Source organism: Bufo bufo, chromosome 5, assembly GCF_905171765.1.
Source record: "Bufo bufo chromosome 5, aBufBuf1.1, whole genome shotgun sequence".
Taxonomy (NCBI): Eukaryota; Metazoa; Chordata; class Amphibia; order Anura; family Bufonidae; genus Bufo; species Bufo bufo.
In genome coordinates this window covers 117798114-117814872 of record NC_053393.1, presented here as the reverse complement: position 1 = coordinate 117814872, position 16759 = coordinate 117798114, and the positions used below count along the sequence as shown (strand labels likewise).

Below are 16759 nucleotides of genomic sequence, written 5' to 3'. Positions count from 1 at the left end.
AACATGTATAGCTTGGAAGAAAGACGAGACAGAGGGGATATGATAGAAACTTTTAAATACATAAAGGGAATCAACAAGGAAAAAGAGGAGAGAATATTTAAAAGAAGAAAAACTGCTACAAGAGGACATAGTTTTAAATTAGAGGGGCAAAGGTTTAAAAGTAATATCAGGAAGTATTACTTTACTGAGAGAGTAGTGGATGCATGGAATAGCCTTCCTGCAGAAGTGGTAGCTGCAAATACAGTGAAGGAGTTTAAGCATGCATGGGATAGGTATAAGACCATCCTTCATATAAGATAGGGCCAGGGGCTATTCATAGTATTCAGTATATAGGGCAGACTAGATGGGCCAAATGGTTCTTATCTGCCGACACATTCTATGTTTCTATCCTCAGGATAGGCCATCACTGTCTAATCAGCGGGGGTCTGACATCCCACCCCCCCCGCCAATCAGCTCTTCTGCAGTAGCTCTGATGGCAGAACTACACAGCTCCGACCGTTGTGCAGTGCTCAGAGCCGATTACTGCCGCGCAGCTCCCATGGAAGTGAAGGGCCATGAGTTGTAAAGGGCTGGGCTTCCCCTTTAAAGCCTTATAAGCCGCGTACAGGAGGCTGAATGGCGGAACAAACAGTCCCTGCGCACAGTAATATAGAGCTGTAGGCACTCTACATGCTTCTATCTTTACATATACTTTGGAGTATGCCATGCCAAGTAGTAGGACACCATAGAAAGTGGGTGCCCTATTATGGCTGAAACGATTACTCGATTGAATCAAGTAATTTGACACAAAAAAATCATCGATGCAAATTTTTTGCATCGAGTATTAGTTTGTGTCATGTGACCACGAAGCGGGAGTGAAGCGATTGCTATTACTTACCGCTCTGTAGTCACCCGCCGGCCCGTACCGTGCTGCACTGGATCCTGGCGATGTGTCAGGATCCAGTGCAGCACGGTACGGGCCGGCGGGTGACCACGGAGCGGTAAGTAATAGGAAGCGCTTCACTCCCGCTTCGTGGTCACATGACACAAACTAATACTCGATGCAAAAAATTTGCATCAATTATTTTTTTGTGTCGAATTACTCAATTCAATCCTGACGTCAGGATGTGACGTCAGGATCCAGTGCAGCACATGGAGAAGAAGAGGAAGGGGCTGTGGAACAGCACCCCTACCGAAAAGGTAAGTATTTTATTTCACTGGCGCTGGGGACATGACACTGAAGGGGGACAGCTGGCAATGGATGGCATGGAGGGGCAGATGGGAGTGGGGACATGGAGGGGCAGATTTGATGGGACATGGAGGGGCTGATCTGATGGCACTTGGGGGAACTGATGCACTTGGGCTGATCGCACAGGGGGTAACGAAGGGTGTTGGGGACTGATGGCCGGGGGTCTGATGAGTTTTTATAAAGGAAAACAGTCTATTAATTCATTTTTTCTTATTAGAATACTCGATTAATCGTAAAAAATAATCAATAGAATACTCGATTACTAAAATAATTGTTTACTGCAGCCCTATGCCCTACTATGGCTCCATACAATTTGGAGGTGGTACACAGCCATAACGCGCCCATGTGCATGAGGCCTAAGGCACTACTTCAGTCATTTCAAATCAATGAGTGAGATCAAAAAGATTTTTATTTTTTTTACAGAAGTGAGAGAATAAGCAAATTCAACAAAAAAGCAACAATTGCCCTACAATATTTAAATACAAGTATAACAAAATACAAAGTAATAAAAATAATAATCTGAAGGCTAATTTATATGTACCGACAAACGGCCAAAGAAACGTTACCGATCATTGCCCCCTGTAAACCTGTAAATATACCCAGTGAACAGCGTCAATCGTCTGCCATGTAAACGGAAGGTGCTGCCAACAATATACAAATAATATGGGGATGAATAATCGTCACAACAATCATTCATCCCCATACAGTCCACTGATTGCTCCATCGTTCTAAACAAGCGCACGTAGTCCTGCTGGATCATCAATCACCGCAGAGGACCTATAGCCAAGCAGACTATTCAATCATCATTTACAAGATACAATTAGGACTTGGGGAAAAGAAAGTCATCAGGAGCAGTGGTGCGATGCCTGAGACATCTGCACCTTTAAGGGACAGCCGATCATTAAGCGTGTACTATATTAATACTCCTAATCACCCAAAGCGAATGCTAATTTCTCTTCAGCTAGTTAAAAAGGCGGATGATCTGGTCGAGCCTTTTTTTTTTTTTTTTTTCACAGGCAGATAGTTAACGTCGATTAAATCAAGCCATAGAAGGGAGGAAAAAAAAGTTTATTAAAAAACTTTAGCCTTCGGAATATAAGACAAAGCTGTTACGGGGGGGGGTCTTTACAGACCATAAAATTCAATTATTCAGTAAGAGTTGAGGCTGCTAGCTTTAATGCAGTTCATATGGACACAATAAAATGTGTGAAGCATGCATAAATACCAGCATTGACAAACTGCTCCGCTCTTTATTATGCTCAGCATCGGATGCGCTCAGTGTTATTTCTGCGTGGAACTGTGGAAGGTGTCACTTCTGCTCTTCCGAAAAGTCAAGTAAATATGTCTTTAAGCTTGACTTGAAGTCAGACTTGACATTCGAGCTTTCTGCTGACAAAGAGTTCCCAAGTTGACATAACATAAATGTCTTTAAAGTTTAGTTTCCTTGTGGAGACCAGATTAAGCCCTCCACTGCCGGGGGCCTGCAAAAAGATTTCTCCATACAAGTGGAGCGCAGTCAAGCACACCAGCAGGGGCTGAAGGGGTTAACGCACGGAACATCTTGCTGCAGGAAAGAGGCGACTACAAGACATTGTTCAGATCCGCTCTCCAAAGTGTAAATTAGTAGCGGCAGATTTTATTAAAACAGTGGTAATTGGGAGGTAAATCATCAGGCAGAGGAGGCGTATTTAACCCAGGAAAAGCAGTCGTTCATCTGCTCGTTAACCTTTATGCTGTCTTTATGATCTGCAAGCGGCTCCTGACATTTTTTGAATGTCAAAGTGTTCAAATTTGTCACCAGAATTTCATACATGTTCGTGTCGCTCACCCGAACATAAAATAGACTCTCGCTTATCCAGATATATCAAATCTGTTATATAATTTTATTTTAGATTTTACTTTAAAGGGGTTTTCACAGATTTTTTTAACTCACGACCCATCGTCTGGATAGGTCATCAGTAGGGATGAGCGAATCAACATCCGAAGTCGATTCGCATGAAACTTCGTTTCAATACTGTACGGAGCGAGCGCTCCGTACAGTATTAGAATGTATTGGCTCCGATGAGCCGAAGTTATCTCGCAAGACGACGCATAATAACTTCAGAAATTGATTTATGCTGTAAAAAAAAACTTTTCCCGAACTCTGATTCGGTTCCAAGGTACCACTTGGAACCGAACCCGAGAAATGTTTTTTTTACAGTATAAATTAATTTCTGAAGTTATTATGTGACGTCTTGCGAGATAACTTCGGCTCATCGGAGCCAATACATTCTAATACTGTATGGAGAGCTTGCTCCGTACAGTATTGAAGCAAAGTTTTATGTGAATCAACTTCACTTCGGATGTTGATTCGCTCATCCCTAGTCATCAGTATCTGATCGGGGTGGGTCTTACACCTGGGACACCTGCTGATCAGTTGTTTAACCTCTTCAGGACACATGACGTACCGGTACGGCATGTTGTCCTGGTACTTAAGGGAGGGCCGGAAGCTGTAGGAGTAATACTCACTGTATTACTCATACAGCCAATGCATTCCAATACAGAAGTATTGGAATGCATTGTAAAGGGATTAGTTCAAGTCCCAAAGTGGGACAAAAAATAAAGTGAAAAAAAAAAAGTTGAAAAAATAAAGTTTTCCCCCCAAAAATTAAAAAGTTTCAAGTAAAAAATAAACAAAAACGTCATTTTCCCTAAATAAAGTTTAAAAAAAATTGGTAAAAAATAAATAAAATGTATACATATTAGGTATCGCCGCGTCCGTATCGACCGCCTCTATAAACATATCACATGACCTAACCCCTCAGATGAACACCGTAAAAAATAAAAACTGTGCTAAATAAACCATTTTTTGTCACCTTACATCACAAAAAGTGTAATAGCAAGCGATCAAAAGGTCCCACGCACGCCAAAATAGTGCCAATCAAACCGTGATCTCATACCGCAAAAAATGAGACCCTACCTAAGATAATCGCCCAAAAACTGAAAAAAAACTATGGAGACACTAAAACATGATTTTTTTTGTTTAAAAAAAGAAATCATTGTGCAAAACTTACATTAAAAAAAAGGATACATATTAGGTATCGCCGCATCTGTGACAACCTGGTCTATAAAAATACCACATGATCTAACCTGTCAGATGAATGTTGTAAATAACAAAAAATAAAAAACGGTGCCAAAACAGCTATTTCTTATTACCTTGCCTCACAAAAAGTGTAATATAGAGCAACCAAAAATCATATGTACCCTAAACTAGTACCAACAATACTGCCACCCTGTCCCGTAGTTTCTAAAATGGGGTCACTTTTTTGGAGTTTCTACTCTAGGGGTGCTTCAAATGGGACATGGTGTAAAAAGAAACAGTCCAGCAAAATCTGCCTTCCAAAAACCGTATGGCATTCCTTTCCTTCTGCACCCTGCCGTGTGCCCGTACAGCTGTTTAAGACCACATATGGGGTGTTTCTGTAAACTACAAAATCAGAGCCATAAATATTGAGTTTGGTTTGGCTGTTAACCCTTGCTTTGTAACTGGAAAAAAAAATTAAAATAGAAAAATCTGCCAAAAATTTTAAATTTTGAAATTGTATCTCTATTTTCCATAAATTCTTGTGGAACACCTAAAGGGTTAACAAAATTTGTAAAATCAGTTTTAAATACCTTGAGGGGTGTATTTTTTTTTAGAATGGGGTCATTTTTGGGTGGTTTCTATTATGTAAGCCTCGCAAAGTGACTTCAGACCTGAACTGGTCCCTAAAAATTGTGTTTTTGAAAATTTCGGAAAAATTTCAAGATTTGCTTCTAAACTTCTAAGCCTTGTAACATCCCCAAAAAATTAAATATCATTCCCAAAATGATCCAAACATGAAGTAGACATATGGGGAATGTAAAGTAATAACTATTTTTGGAGGTATTACTATGTATTATAGAAGTAGAGAAATTGAAACTTGAATCTCAGAATGGCCTGGATAAGTCAAAGCGTTTTAAAGTTATCACCACTTAAAGTGACACTGGTCAGATTTGCAAAAAATGGCCTGGTCCTTAAGGTGAAATAAGGCTGTGTCCCAAAGGGGTTAAGGAGACACCGGCGCTCGTAGTAGTGCTGCGGCCTTTTCCCCGCTCACCAGGCACAGCGTCGTACATTGTATAGCGGCTGTGCTTGGTATTGCAGCTCAGCCCCATTTACTTCAATGTGGTTGAGCTGCGCCTAGGCCATGTGACGTCAGCGGACAGAAGGCCGCGCCGCTACTGTGAGCTCCAGTGTCTTCTCAAACAGCTGATTGGCGGGGTCCCGGCTGTTGGACCCCCACTGATCAGATACTGAAGACCTATCCAGAGCACAGGTCATCAGTTAAATAATCCCAGAAAATCCCTTTAACAACTGACAATTAAGGTATGTTTTAATAAAGCATCAGGCTTATTATAAGGCAAGAAACCCTCAGCATTAGGGCTCATGCACATGAATGTATTTTCTTTCTGCGTCATTTTTTTTTTTTTTGTGGACTGTATGCGGAACCATTCATTTCAACGGGTCCGCAAAATAAATGAAAGTGACTCGCGTGCATTCTGTTTCCGTACGTCCCTTCCGCCAAAAAAAAAATAGAACGTCCTATTATTCTCCACATTACGGACAAGCATAGGATTGTTCTATTAGGGGCCAGCTGTTCCGTTCCGGAGGATACGGAATGCACACGGACGTCATCCATTTTTTTTATGCGGATACGTGTTTTGCGGACCACAAAATACATACAGTCATGTCCACTCCTATACTGTTGATGGCGTGGCCACTAATATCTGAGCAGGCAATGACTGGGAACACCCTTTAGTTCCTGATTACGGTCTACTCTACCAGCCCTGGGTAAAAGAACCCCAATTATTGTTTTTGTTAACGGTTTCCCATGCTCCAAACTCCCATTTACACCCCACAGGGGCAATTATTGAGAGGATGAATGTTCTTGTGAAGGCTCGTTCCAAATAATTTCCCCACGCAAAGGTGCTGCCGTTCCATGTAACGTGGCACCTGAAATCCTCTTTTGTCGGCAGCACATCGCCTTGTATAAATAGGGATGTGCTGTGCCAATAATGAACTATGAAGTTCTAGAATAAAATATATATTAGGTACGCTTGAAATGCATGCAGTCTAGATAGTAGCGGCAGTGCAGGTTACTATAACTTCATCTCTGTCAATTGAATGAGGGGGAGCTGAAATTATTCAGCACCATGGCTGCTATGTACACGGCATGCAGGCCCTGCAAACAGCTGATTAGTGGGGGTAGGACCCCACCAATCTGATACTGATGGCCTGTTCGGAGGAAAAGCTATTCATATTTTGATCTAGAACCCCTTTAATAAATGTGATAAATGTAACTTACTTCTGAATAATGTTTTGCAAGCTCAGCATCATTCCTAGTTCGCTTCTCATCTTTTCTCTGTTGGCGCGGCATTCTGCTAAATATCGAAGAGCCTGCAATGAAAAAAAATAAAAAGGCAAATCACTAGAGTAGACAAGGCCTAAGGCCTTTATAGAGGTCACGGAACGTCAAGCTGACGTCTAATATTCTTTATCCGTAAAGTAGGGGCGCAGCTCAGCTGCTGAAGAAGAGAGAGAGGAGATTCTTGTCCAGCATAGCCTGACATAGCGGTCAGCGCAAATGTGACCACCCCTATGACGTCACTAAAATACTGCGGTAATTAAGAAACTGTGATATCGCAGTTTCTTAATAACGTGGTACATCATTAACACCGGTATATCGCCCAACACTAGTGCGGTCCCATTTATTTCACATCATGTGCTGTCCGCATCCGTTGTTCTGTTCCACGGCCCCGCAAAAACATAGAGCGCGGACAAGAATAGGCATTTTCTATAAAACACTGTGAATGTAGCCAAATGGAGAGGACTCCTAAGTGCCTCAGAGCGTTAATGAGGACTGACTGAGCGTTAATGCCAGTGAATTCCAAGAAAAGAAAAAAAAAAAAAAGACAAATTCTGAATCGGTATCTTTTCATCTATTCAGCCATTACAGTAGTTCGGGGGTGGGGGAGGGTTCTTTTTTGTGGTGACAGATTGTTTACCCTTAAGCATAATATTAAGTCATTTTTAATACTTTACTGTCTCATTAAAGGGGTTGTGTCCAGTCTCTAAGTTATGCCTTACGCCACAGGAGAGGGGGGTCAACAAGCTGATCACTGGGGGTCCTACTGCTGAAACACCCACCAACCACAGGAAAGGAAGTCCCGTTTCCCTGTTGCCCTGAGAATCCAGTACAAAACACTCACTAGGACATGTAAGGCCGTCCACAACCTGTCCCCTCCATATATCTGTGAGCTGATCTCCTGATACCTACCTACACGCAATCTCCGATCCTCACAAGACCTCCTTCTTTACACTCTTCTTCCCTCAATCGCCTCAAAGATTTCTCCCGTGTTTCTGCAACTCTCTACTGCAACATATCAGACGCTCACCTACCATGGAAACCTTCAAGAGAAAACCCACCTCCTCAGACAAGCCTACAACCTGCAGTGACCCTGCTGCCTCTATACCGCCATGACCAGCTTCACCCGCACCTACTGTGTCCTTCTCCCATACCATGTAGATTGTAAGCCCTCGCGGGCAGGGCCCTCTCTCCTTCTGTACCGCTTTGCAACTCGTCTTGTTCCTGCTCATGGTACTCCTTGTTTTTTTATTATGTATGTGCACCACTTATCACATGTACATGGAATGAATGGCACTTTAAAGGGAACCTGTCACCGGGATTTTGGGTATAGAGCTGAGGACATGGGTTGCTAGATGGCCGCTAGCACATCCACAATACCCAGTCCCCATAGCTCTGTGTGCTTTTATTGTGTAAAAAAAAAACGATTTGATACATATGCAAATGAACCTGAGATGAGTCAGAGCTTGAAAATATGACTCTTCTCTGGTCACACAAGTAAGATATGACTCTATTATGTGAATGTGCAAATGTATCAAACCGGTTTTTTTACACATTAAAAGCACACAGAGCTATGGGGACTGGATATTGCGGATGTGCTAGCGGCCATTTAGCAGCCCATGTCCTCAGCTCTATACCCAAAATCCCGGTGACAGGTTCCCTTTAATAATAAATAATAATAGTGGCAGGTTGAGCGTGCGCACTGCTGCCCCATTCAATCTCTATGGGTGCGTCAGAGATAGCCTGCACAACCCCTTTAAATAAAAGTGGCCCGTTGTGACTATTAGAGGCATGGGGTTTTCCACAACCCAAAAAAAATGTGGGTAAGGCCAGGAGAGTGTTCTAAAATAAGAAAGAGACCTTAGCACCTGCTCAATCACCAGCCATTTCACTACCGCCGATCTCATGCTTAAAGTGCTACGGTCATGATGTGCCACACTATTCCATGTGACTGCTGCAGCCAATCACTGGCCTCAGCCTTCACCATGAATAGTCGGACAAGTCATCTCAACAATGCTGTTCTCGCTACAGCAATGGCATCCCCGACTACCTCATGTGACCACTGAGACCCATGACTGACTGCAGCAGTCGGGAATGCCATCACTGCAGACAGGAGCAATGGAGCTGTGGTCGACTGAAACAGTGAGGAAGGTTTCTTTTTTTTTACATTTTATAGCATTCATTGTTTTTCCCACAATTTTTATGGCCCTGGAAAGCTCCAGTGCTAGAGCAAAAAGCCTGAAGGGAAGCTGCAGAGTGATTATATAGAGGAAAAGTACAACACTAATGCCCCTTTCACACGGGCGAGTATTCCGCGCGGATGCCATGCGTGAGTTGAATGCATTGCACCCGCACTGAATCCCGACCCATTCATTTCTATGGGGCTGCTCACATGAGCAGCGATTTTCACGCATCACTTGTGCGTTGCGTGAAAATCGCAGCATGCTCTATATTCAGCGTTTTTCACGCAACGCAGGCCCCATAGAAGTGAATGGAGTTGCGTGAAAATCGCAAGCATCCGCAAGCAAGTGCGGATGCGGTGCGATTTTCACGCACGGTTGCTAGGAGACCATCGGGATGGAGACCCGATCATTATTATTTCCCCTTATAACATGGTTATAAGGGAAAATAATAGCATTCTGAATACAGAATGCATAGTAAAATAGCGCTGGAGGGGTTAAAAAAATTTTTTACTCACCTTAATCCACTTGATAGCGCAGCCGTCATCTCCTTCTGTCTCCTTCTTTGCTGTGTGCAGGAACAGGACCTGTGGTGACGTCACTCCGGTCTTCACATGATCTTTTACCATGGTGATGGATCATGTGATGACCGGAGTGACGTCACCACAGGTCCTGTTCCTACAATCAGCAAAGAAGGAGACAGAATGAGATGCCGGGCTGCGCGAGCAAGTGGATTAAGGTGAGTTAAATTATTTTTTTTTAACCCCTCCAGCCCTATTTTACTATGTATTCTGTATTCAGAATGCTATTATTTTCCCTTATAACCATGTTATAAGGGAAAATAATACAATCTACAGAACATTGATCCCAAGCCCGAACTTCTGTGAAGAAGTTCGGGTTTGGGTACCAAACATGCGTGATTTTTCTCACGCGAGTGCAAAACGCATTACAATGTTTTGCACTCACGCGGAAAAATCGCGGGTGTTCCCGCAACGCACCCGCACATTTTTCCGCAACGCCCGTGTGAAACCAGCCTAAGGCCCCTTTCACATGAGCGTGACGGATTAGGTCCGGATGCTTTCAGGGTGCGTTCAGTGAAACTCGCACTATTTTGCAAGCAAGTTCAGTCAGTTTTGTCTGCGATTGCGTTCAGTTTTTTCCGTGCGGGTGCAAAGCGTTTTGATGCGTTTTTCACGCGCGTGATAAAAAACTGAAGAAGGTTTACAAACAACATCTCTTAGCAACCATCAGTGAAAAACGCATCGCACCCGGACTTGCTTGCGGATGCAATGCATTTTTCACGCAGCCCCATTCTCTTCTATGGAGCCAGGGCTGCGTGAAAAACACAGAATATAGAACATGCTGCGATTTTCACGCAACGCAGAACTGATGCGTGAAAAACAACGCTCATGTACACAGCCCCATTGAAATGAATGGGTCAGGATTCAGTGCGGGTGCTAGCGTTCACGTCACGCATTGCACCCGCGCGGAAAACTTGCTTGTGTGAAAGGGGCCTAATACTACATCCTATACATGTATGATGACCTTTTTAATCACAGAATTGCTTCCTATGTGCTTCTTCTCGGTGCACTGGGTAGCGGACTACAGTTCCCATCAGGCACTGCTGTCCTCCCTCTTGTGCACTTCATATTGTGCTCCCTCACTGCCGAGTCTCTCACATTAGTTCCCAGTTACAGCCTCCTAGAACGAGCATGCTCGACCAGCTGAACCTCAACTACAGGTTGTGGCCCTAGACAGGAAGCTACACACGTCACATAAAGGACAGATTTGGCACTTACCAGAAGAGCAGAGTAAACAACTGGAGGATTGGGATGGTCAAGGAATAGGATGAGGCCCGGCAGGCAGCCTTGATCTTGTACAATGGCTCGGCGGTTTAAAGGATCTGAAGCCAAGTCTCGCAGCTGATTGACAACAGCTAACGCATCAAGCTCCCCGCTCATTTTCAGAAGATGTCTTTATGCCATACGCACAGAATACCTTAAGAAGAATAGAAATTGAAGAGTTAAATGGGTTGTCCGCTTTTTTTTTTTATACTGATGACCTAGGTCATCAGATGGGCGCCAATCAGCTGTGCCATGGCTCGTCCCCATACTGTCTAGTTGGTTGCCGGCGGCAGATCATTATTAGACAGCACGCTCTGCCGCCAGCAAAACTGCAACTAAAAATCAGAACTGCCCAATGAACGGGGCAATCGGCGGCAGTATTACACTGCAAGATGATTCCTAACAAGCGTTCCTGCGAATACTCGTTAGCGATTATTGGCCAAAAAAATCGGCCTGTGTAATATAGCCTTAAAGGGGTTGTCTCACTTCAGTAAGTGGCATTTATCATGTAGAGAAAGTTAATGCAAAGCTCTTACTAATGTATTGTGATTGTCCCTTTTGCTTCCTTTGCTGGCTGGATTCATTTTTCCATCACATTATACACTGCTCGTTTCCATGGTTACAGACCATCCTGCAATCCAGCAGCAGTGGCCGTGCTTGCACACTGTATTGCAGGGGGGTTGTAACCATGGAAACAAGCAGTGTATACTGTGATGGAAAAATGAATCCAGCCAGCAAAGGAAGCAATATGGATAATAACAATGCATTAGTAACTGGCTTGTATTCACTTTCTCTACATGGTAAATGCCATTTTCAGAAGAGACACAAGTTATACTTATTGATGACCTAACCTCAGGATAGGTCATCAATATCAGATCGGTGGGGGTCCGACACCCGGCACCCCCGCCGATCGGCTGTTTGAAGAGGAGGCGCGCGCCGTGCCAGCGCTGCCTCCTCTTCACTGTTTACCTTCTCGCCGTTGCATCTGCAGTGGTGAGCAGGTGTAATTACACCCAAGCCGTCCCATTCATTTCAAAGGGACTGCTCACCACTGCAGATGCAACGGCGAGAAGGTTAACAGTGAAGAGGAGGCAGCGCTGGCACGGCGCGCGCCTCCTCTTCAAACAGCCGATCGGCGGGGGTGCCGGACCCCCACCGATCTGATATTGATGACCTATCCCGATATATATAACTTGGACAACCTTTTTAAGCCGCTCCATTCACTTCAAATGGGATAGCTGCCTCCTATTTAAGTGAGCATTGCGTGCATAAGGGCTCATTCAGACAACTATCTGTTTTGCAATCCGCAAATTACGGATCCGCAAAACATGGATACCGGCCGCATGCCTTCCGCATTTTGTGGAACGGAAAGGCCAGCTCTATGATAGAAATGCCTTTTCTTGTCCGCAATTGTGAACAAGAGTAGGACACATGCATATCTTTTTTGCAGGGACGACTGAATGGAAGTACGGATGTGGACGGCACAGCGTGTTCTGTCCGTTTTTTTTTTTTGCGGCCCTTTTGAAATGAAGTGGAGCAGCCGCTGAGCAAAATTTTGCGGAGTGGATGCGAATACAAATATATGGTGGTCTGAATGAGCCCTAAGTGTGAGGGGTAGCTGTCAGTCATTGATAACATCTCCCCCCTGTCCTGTTCACAGGAAGTGGAAAGTGCAAAGACATAAATGTGTAAATTACAGGTTTTACTAAATATAATTCAATCAGCTCAGCTCCTCCTGCTCTATGACGTGATACCTGCAGATTGCACTGCATTTGGTGGTTCTCTTTAAGGGCATGGGCAGCTTAAAGGGGTTTTCAGAAATTTTGATAGGATAGCTCATCGGTATCTGATCTGTTCCGACACCCAGGACCCCCGCCGATCAGCTGTTTTAGAAGGAACTGGCGCTCAAGTGAGCGCTGCGGCCTCCTCAGTGCTTACCAAGCGCAGCGCTGTATAGTGGCTGTGTCTGGTATTGCGCTCAGCCCCATTGAAGTGAATAGGGCTGAGCACGAAATCCAAGCACAGCAGCTATGCAATGTATGGCACTCTGCTTAGTAAACTGCGAGAAGGCCGCAGCGCTCACAGGAGCACCAGCGCCTTCTGAAACAGCTGATCGGCGGGGGTCCCGAGTGTCAGAACTTGGAAACCCCTTTAATACATATCCATCACAAAGCTCTGCTGTAATGAATTTAGTAATGACAAAAGCCTCCATACACTCGCACTAAGGCTCATGTGCTCTGCAATCGCGTAGAAATAAAGCCTCTTTCCCTATCACAAAGAAACAAATGTTACAGTCACCAGTCACCCCCCCCCCCCTTTTAAAAATAAATAGCCTTATTTTGCATGCTATTCATAAGCAAAATATATAAAAATTGGCAATAACTGGAGCGACCTGTCTCTGTCCCTGCTGCCCTACACATTGCCAGATACCTACCAATGTGTTTTCTCATAGGAGGGGCGATTAATCTGCCACCAGCAATATCCCCCCTATCACTGACACATAGCTGGCGTTCACTTGATTAAAAATATCTTTCTTTTGTAGATCTGAGGCTCCATTCCCAAGTTATCATACTACCTCTTAATATGCAAATTAGGCCTCTGGTGCAATGAGGGTATTACCATTGCTCTTGTTGCACCCAAGCTGCGCTCCCTCGCTGCCTTGCCATTGCCTGAAAGGAAGACACTGGCCACAGAAGGGAGTGGAGCTTGGGTGCAACAGGAGCAATGGTGATGCCCCTATTGCACCAAAGGCCTAATCTGCACATTAAGGTGAAGTATCATAACTTAGGAATGGAGCCTCAGATCAACAAAAGAAAAACAAGGTTTTTATCGGGTGAACCACAGCTACGTGTCAATGATGGGGAGGTTGCTGGTGACAGATTCCCTTTAATCGTCCATCCTATGAGAAAACACATTTGTAGAGGTCTGGAAGTAGAATTCACACGCGGCAGATTTTGTGGCAGAAAATTCTGCATCTGAAAATCAGTTGCACTCACTAGAATGGTGGCGGCAAGCACATGGATTTCCGCAAGCCCCATTAAGGTGAATGGAACTGATTTTCAGTCGCTGAATTTTCTGCCGCAAAATCTGCTGCATGTGAAGGGCGCCCTTAATCACAGGCAGCATGGTCAGGGACAGATTGCCCCATTTATTGCAAATTTTAAAAGGGGCTTTCTGCTTATTCGGTTTTATGGCATATAAATGGAAAAAGTCACAAACTTCTAACCTGCGGGACATGAGACTTAGGCCTCTTGCACACGACCGTATGTATTTTGCAGTCCGCAAAAAATACGGATGACGTCCAGGTGCATTCCGTATTTTGCGGAACGGAACAGCTGGCCCTTCATAGAACAGTCCTATCCTTGTCCGTAATGCGGACAATAATAGGACATGTTCTATTTTTTTGCGGAACAGAAATATGGAAACAAAATGCACACGGAGTACTGTCCGTTTTTTTTGTGGACCCATTGAAATTAATCGTTCCTTATACGGTCCGCAAAAAAAGTGGAACGGAAACGGAATGAAAATACGTTTGTGTGCAAGAGGCCTTAACGGGTTTTCTGTCCCATACACTTCCATGAACCTCTTTATGGTCACACACTTTAATGTTAGGCCTCATTCACATAACCATACCCGTTTAGCAGTTCATAGAAATGAATGGCTCCGACACGGATACAAAATATGGTCATATGCATAAGGCCTTAGTCAAACAGACTGATTTCAGAGGGACTGGCCGATCATCTAATGTGTATGAGCTTGTACCAAGAGGAGTCTGGCAGCTTTCCACCATATCTCTATTGAGGCCACAAGCATGCGTGCGTCGGTGGAGTTGGGAGAGATAGCTTGTTAGACCAATAGCTAAAGTGTATGATCAGCCATTGACAGCTCCCTCAATAACAGCTTGCAGACTTAGGGCTCAATCACAAGACCGTATGAATGGGTCCGCAATTTTGTGGAACGGCTGCGAACCCATTTATTTAAATAGGGCTGCAAAAGATGCAGACAGCACCCTGTGTGCTATCCGCATGTGTTGTTCTGTCTGTGGCCCTGCAAAAAACAGAGCATGTCCCATTCTTGGCCGCAATAACAGACAAGAATAGGCATTTTGCATATAGCAATCCGCGGACCGCAAACCACGGCACAGTTGTGTGAATGCACAATAAAGGGATTATCCAGTAACAACATATTGTAATCAGTATCTTATCAGTGGGGTCCGACACCCGTCACCTCACCAATCAGCAGTTACCTGCAGCCCCAGGTTCCAAAGTAAACAGTGCAGAGAGATAGAACAGAACAGCACAGCTCCATACACCATGTAGTGGTTATTCTTGGGTACTGCAGCTGATGCTCCTATTCAAGCCAATTGGATTTGAGTTGCAGTATGCCAGAGTGGCTACTACACAATGTACAGAGCTGTGCGGTCCCGGCTCCGTGCACTTGCGGCTGCAGCTAGCAGCTGATCGAAGAGGTGGCGGATCACAACCAATCTCATTGTGAAGTGCTGTGCTATGGCCAGGTCAACAATATGTTAATCCTGGAAAAATCCTTTAAGGATAGGGTTAGGGCTCGTTCACATGATTGTTTTTTGTGTTCCGTATACGGAACCATTCATTTCAGTGGTTCTGCAAAAAAAAAAAAAGTTATGTACTCCGTATGCATTCCGTTTCCGTATTTCCGCTCAAAGATAGAACATGTCCTATTATTGACCGCAAATCCCATTCCGTGGCTCCATTCAAGTCAATGGGTCCGCAAAAAAAAACCTGAACACATATGGAATGTACTCCATATGTCTTCCATATCCGTTCTGTTTTTGCGGAACCATCTATTTAAAATTTTATGCCCAACCCAATTTTTTCTATGTAATTACTGTATATGCCATACGGAAAAACTGAATGGAATGGAACCGGAAACAGTACCGAAACAAGAAACAGATCCGTTAAAAACGGCACACAAGACACTGAAAAAGCCATACGGTCGTGTGAACAAGCCCTAAGGCCTCATGCACACGGCTGTTTTGGTCCGCATCCTAGCCACAGTTTAGGCGGCTCGGAAATGGACCCATTCACTTCAACTGGGCCGCAAAAGATGCGGACAGCACTCTGCGTTCCGTGGTCCGCCAAAAAAAAAAAATAACCTGTCCTATTCTTGTCCGTTTTGCAGACAAGAATAGGCAGTTATATCAATGGTTGTCGGTGCCGTTCCGCAAATTGCAGAACGCACATGGACGCCATCCGTGTTTTGCGGATCCGCAATTGGCGGACCGCAAAACACACAACGGTTGTGTGCATGAGACCTAAACTGAGAATTTTTGTAGCGCTACTGAATGATTGATCCTATTATATATAAAATGCATTGTGCACATATATTATACTGGCTGACAATCAGAGTGATGCAAATGAGCTGCAATACCAAGCACAACCACTATGAGATGGACAGCGCTGTGCCTGTAAACAATGAAGGGGTGATGTGACACCAGTATCAGTGTCCTAGAAAACCCTTTAACCTATTCCTATTGGAGAAAGCCTCTGACTAGTAAAAGCCCAATTCCAATCAAGCTGTGTGAATGAGATTTCATAAACTTCACGTGAGCAATGCGGTAATTAAAGGGATGGTCCTGTTTCAGGATACTGATGACATGTCCTTATGATATCCGACTCTAGGCACCCCCCATCTGCTGTGTGAAGGGGCCGCTGTGCTTGTGCTTCAGAGCTTACCAGCACGCCATATACATTGCATGGGAATTACAACTACTCGTCCCTTTTACTCGTAATTACCCTGCACCTCCGCTGCAATCTAAAAACTGTCCGGTAAACGTGCACTGTGGCCTCTTCAAACAGCTGAAAGGAAGGGGCGTCAGGAGTCGGACCCCCACTGAGCTGATATTTATCACCTATCCTGAGCAGTTTGTATGGGTTTGTACGAATCAAATGCGTTCAAAAATCAGCCTCCTTGAGCAGCGAGGGGGGGTGGCCCCACTGCTCACGAGAACTCCCCCTCTTTCTTGATCAATACAAATCTTGCCTGGCCCTGTCAATGACTCAGCTGACTGTACAAGCGCCACTCATATCTGGGTACACCTGG

At 44.4% G+C, this 16759-nt stretch overlaps 1 protein-coding gene across 1 annotated transcript in view; it reads right to left on the bottom strand.

Moving 5' to 3' along the window:
- The window catches only part of ARMC1 (armadillo repeat containing 1), a 48747-nt gene that overhangs the window by 29489 nt on the left and 2499 nt on the right, over positions 1-16759 (bottom strand). The window contains exons 2-3 of the mRNA XM_040432817.1: positions 10634-10832; positions 6595-6686 (exon numbers count right to left, since the gene is read on the bottom strand). Coding sequence (XP_040288751.1) covers positions 6595-6686; positions 10634-10795 — 254 coding nt within the window. The 5' untranslated portion in view covers positions 10796-10832. The remainder of the gene's footprint in view (positions 1-6594; positions 6687-10633; positions 10833-16759) is intronic.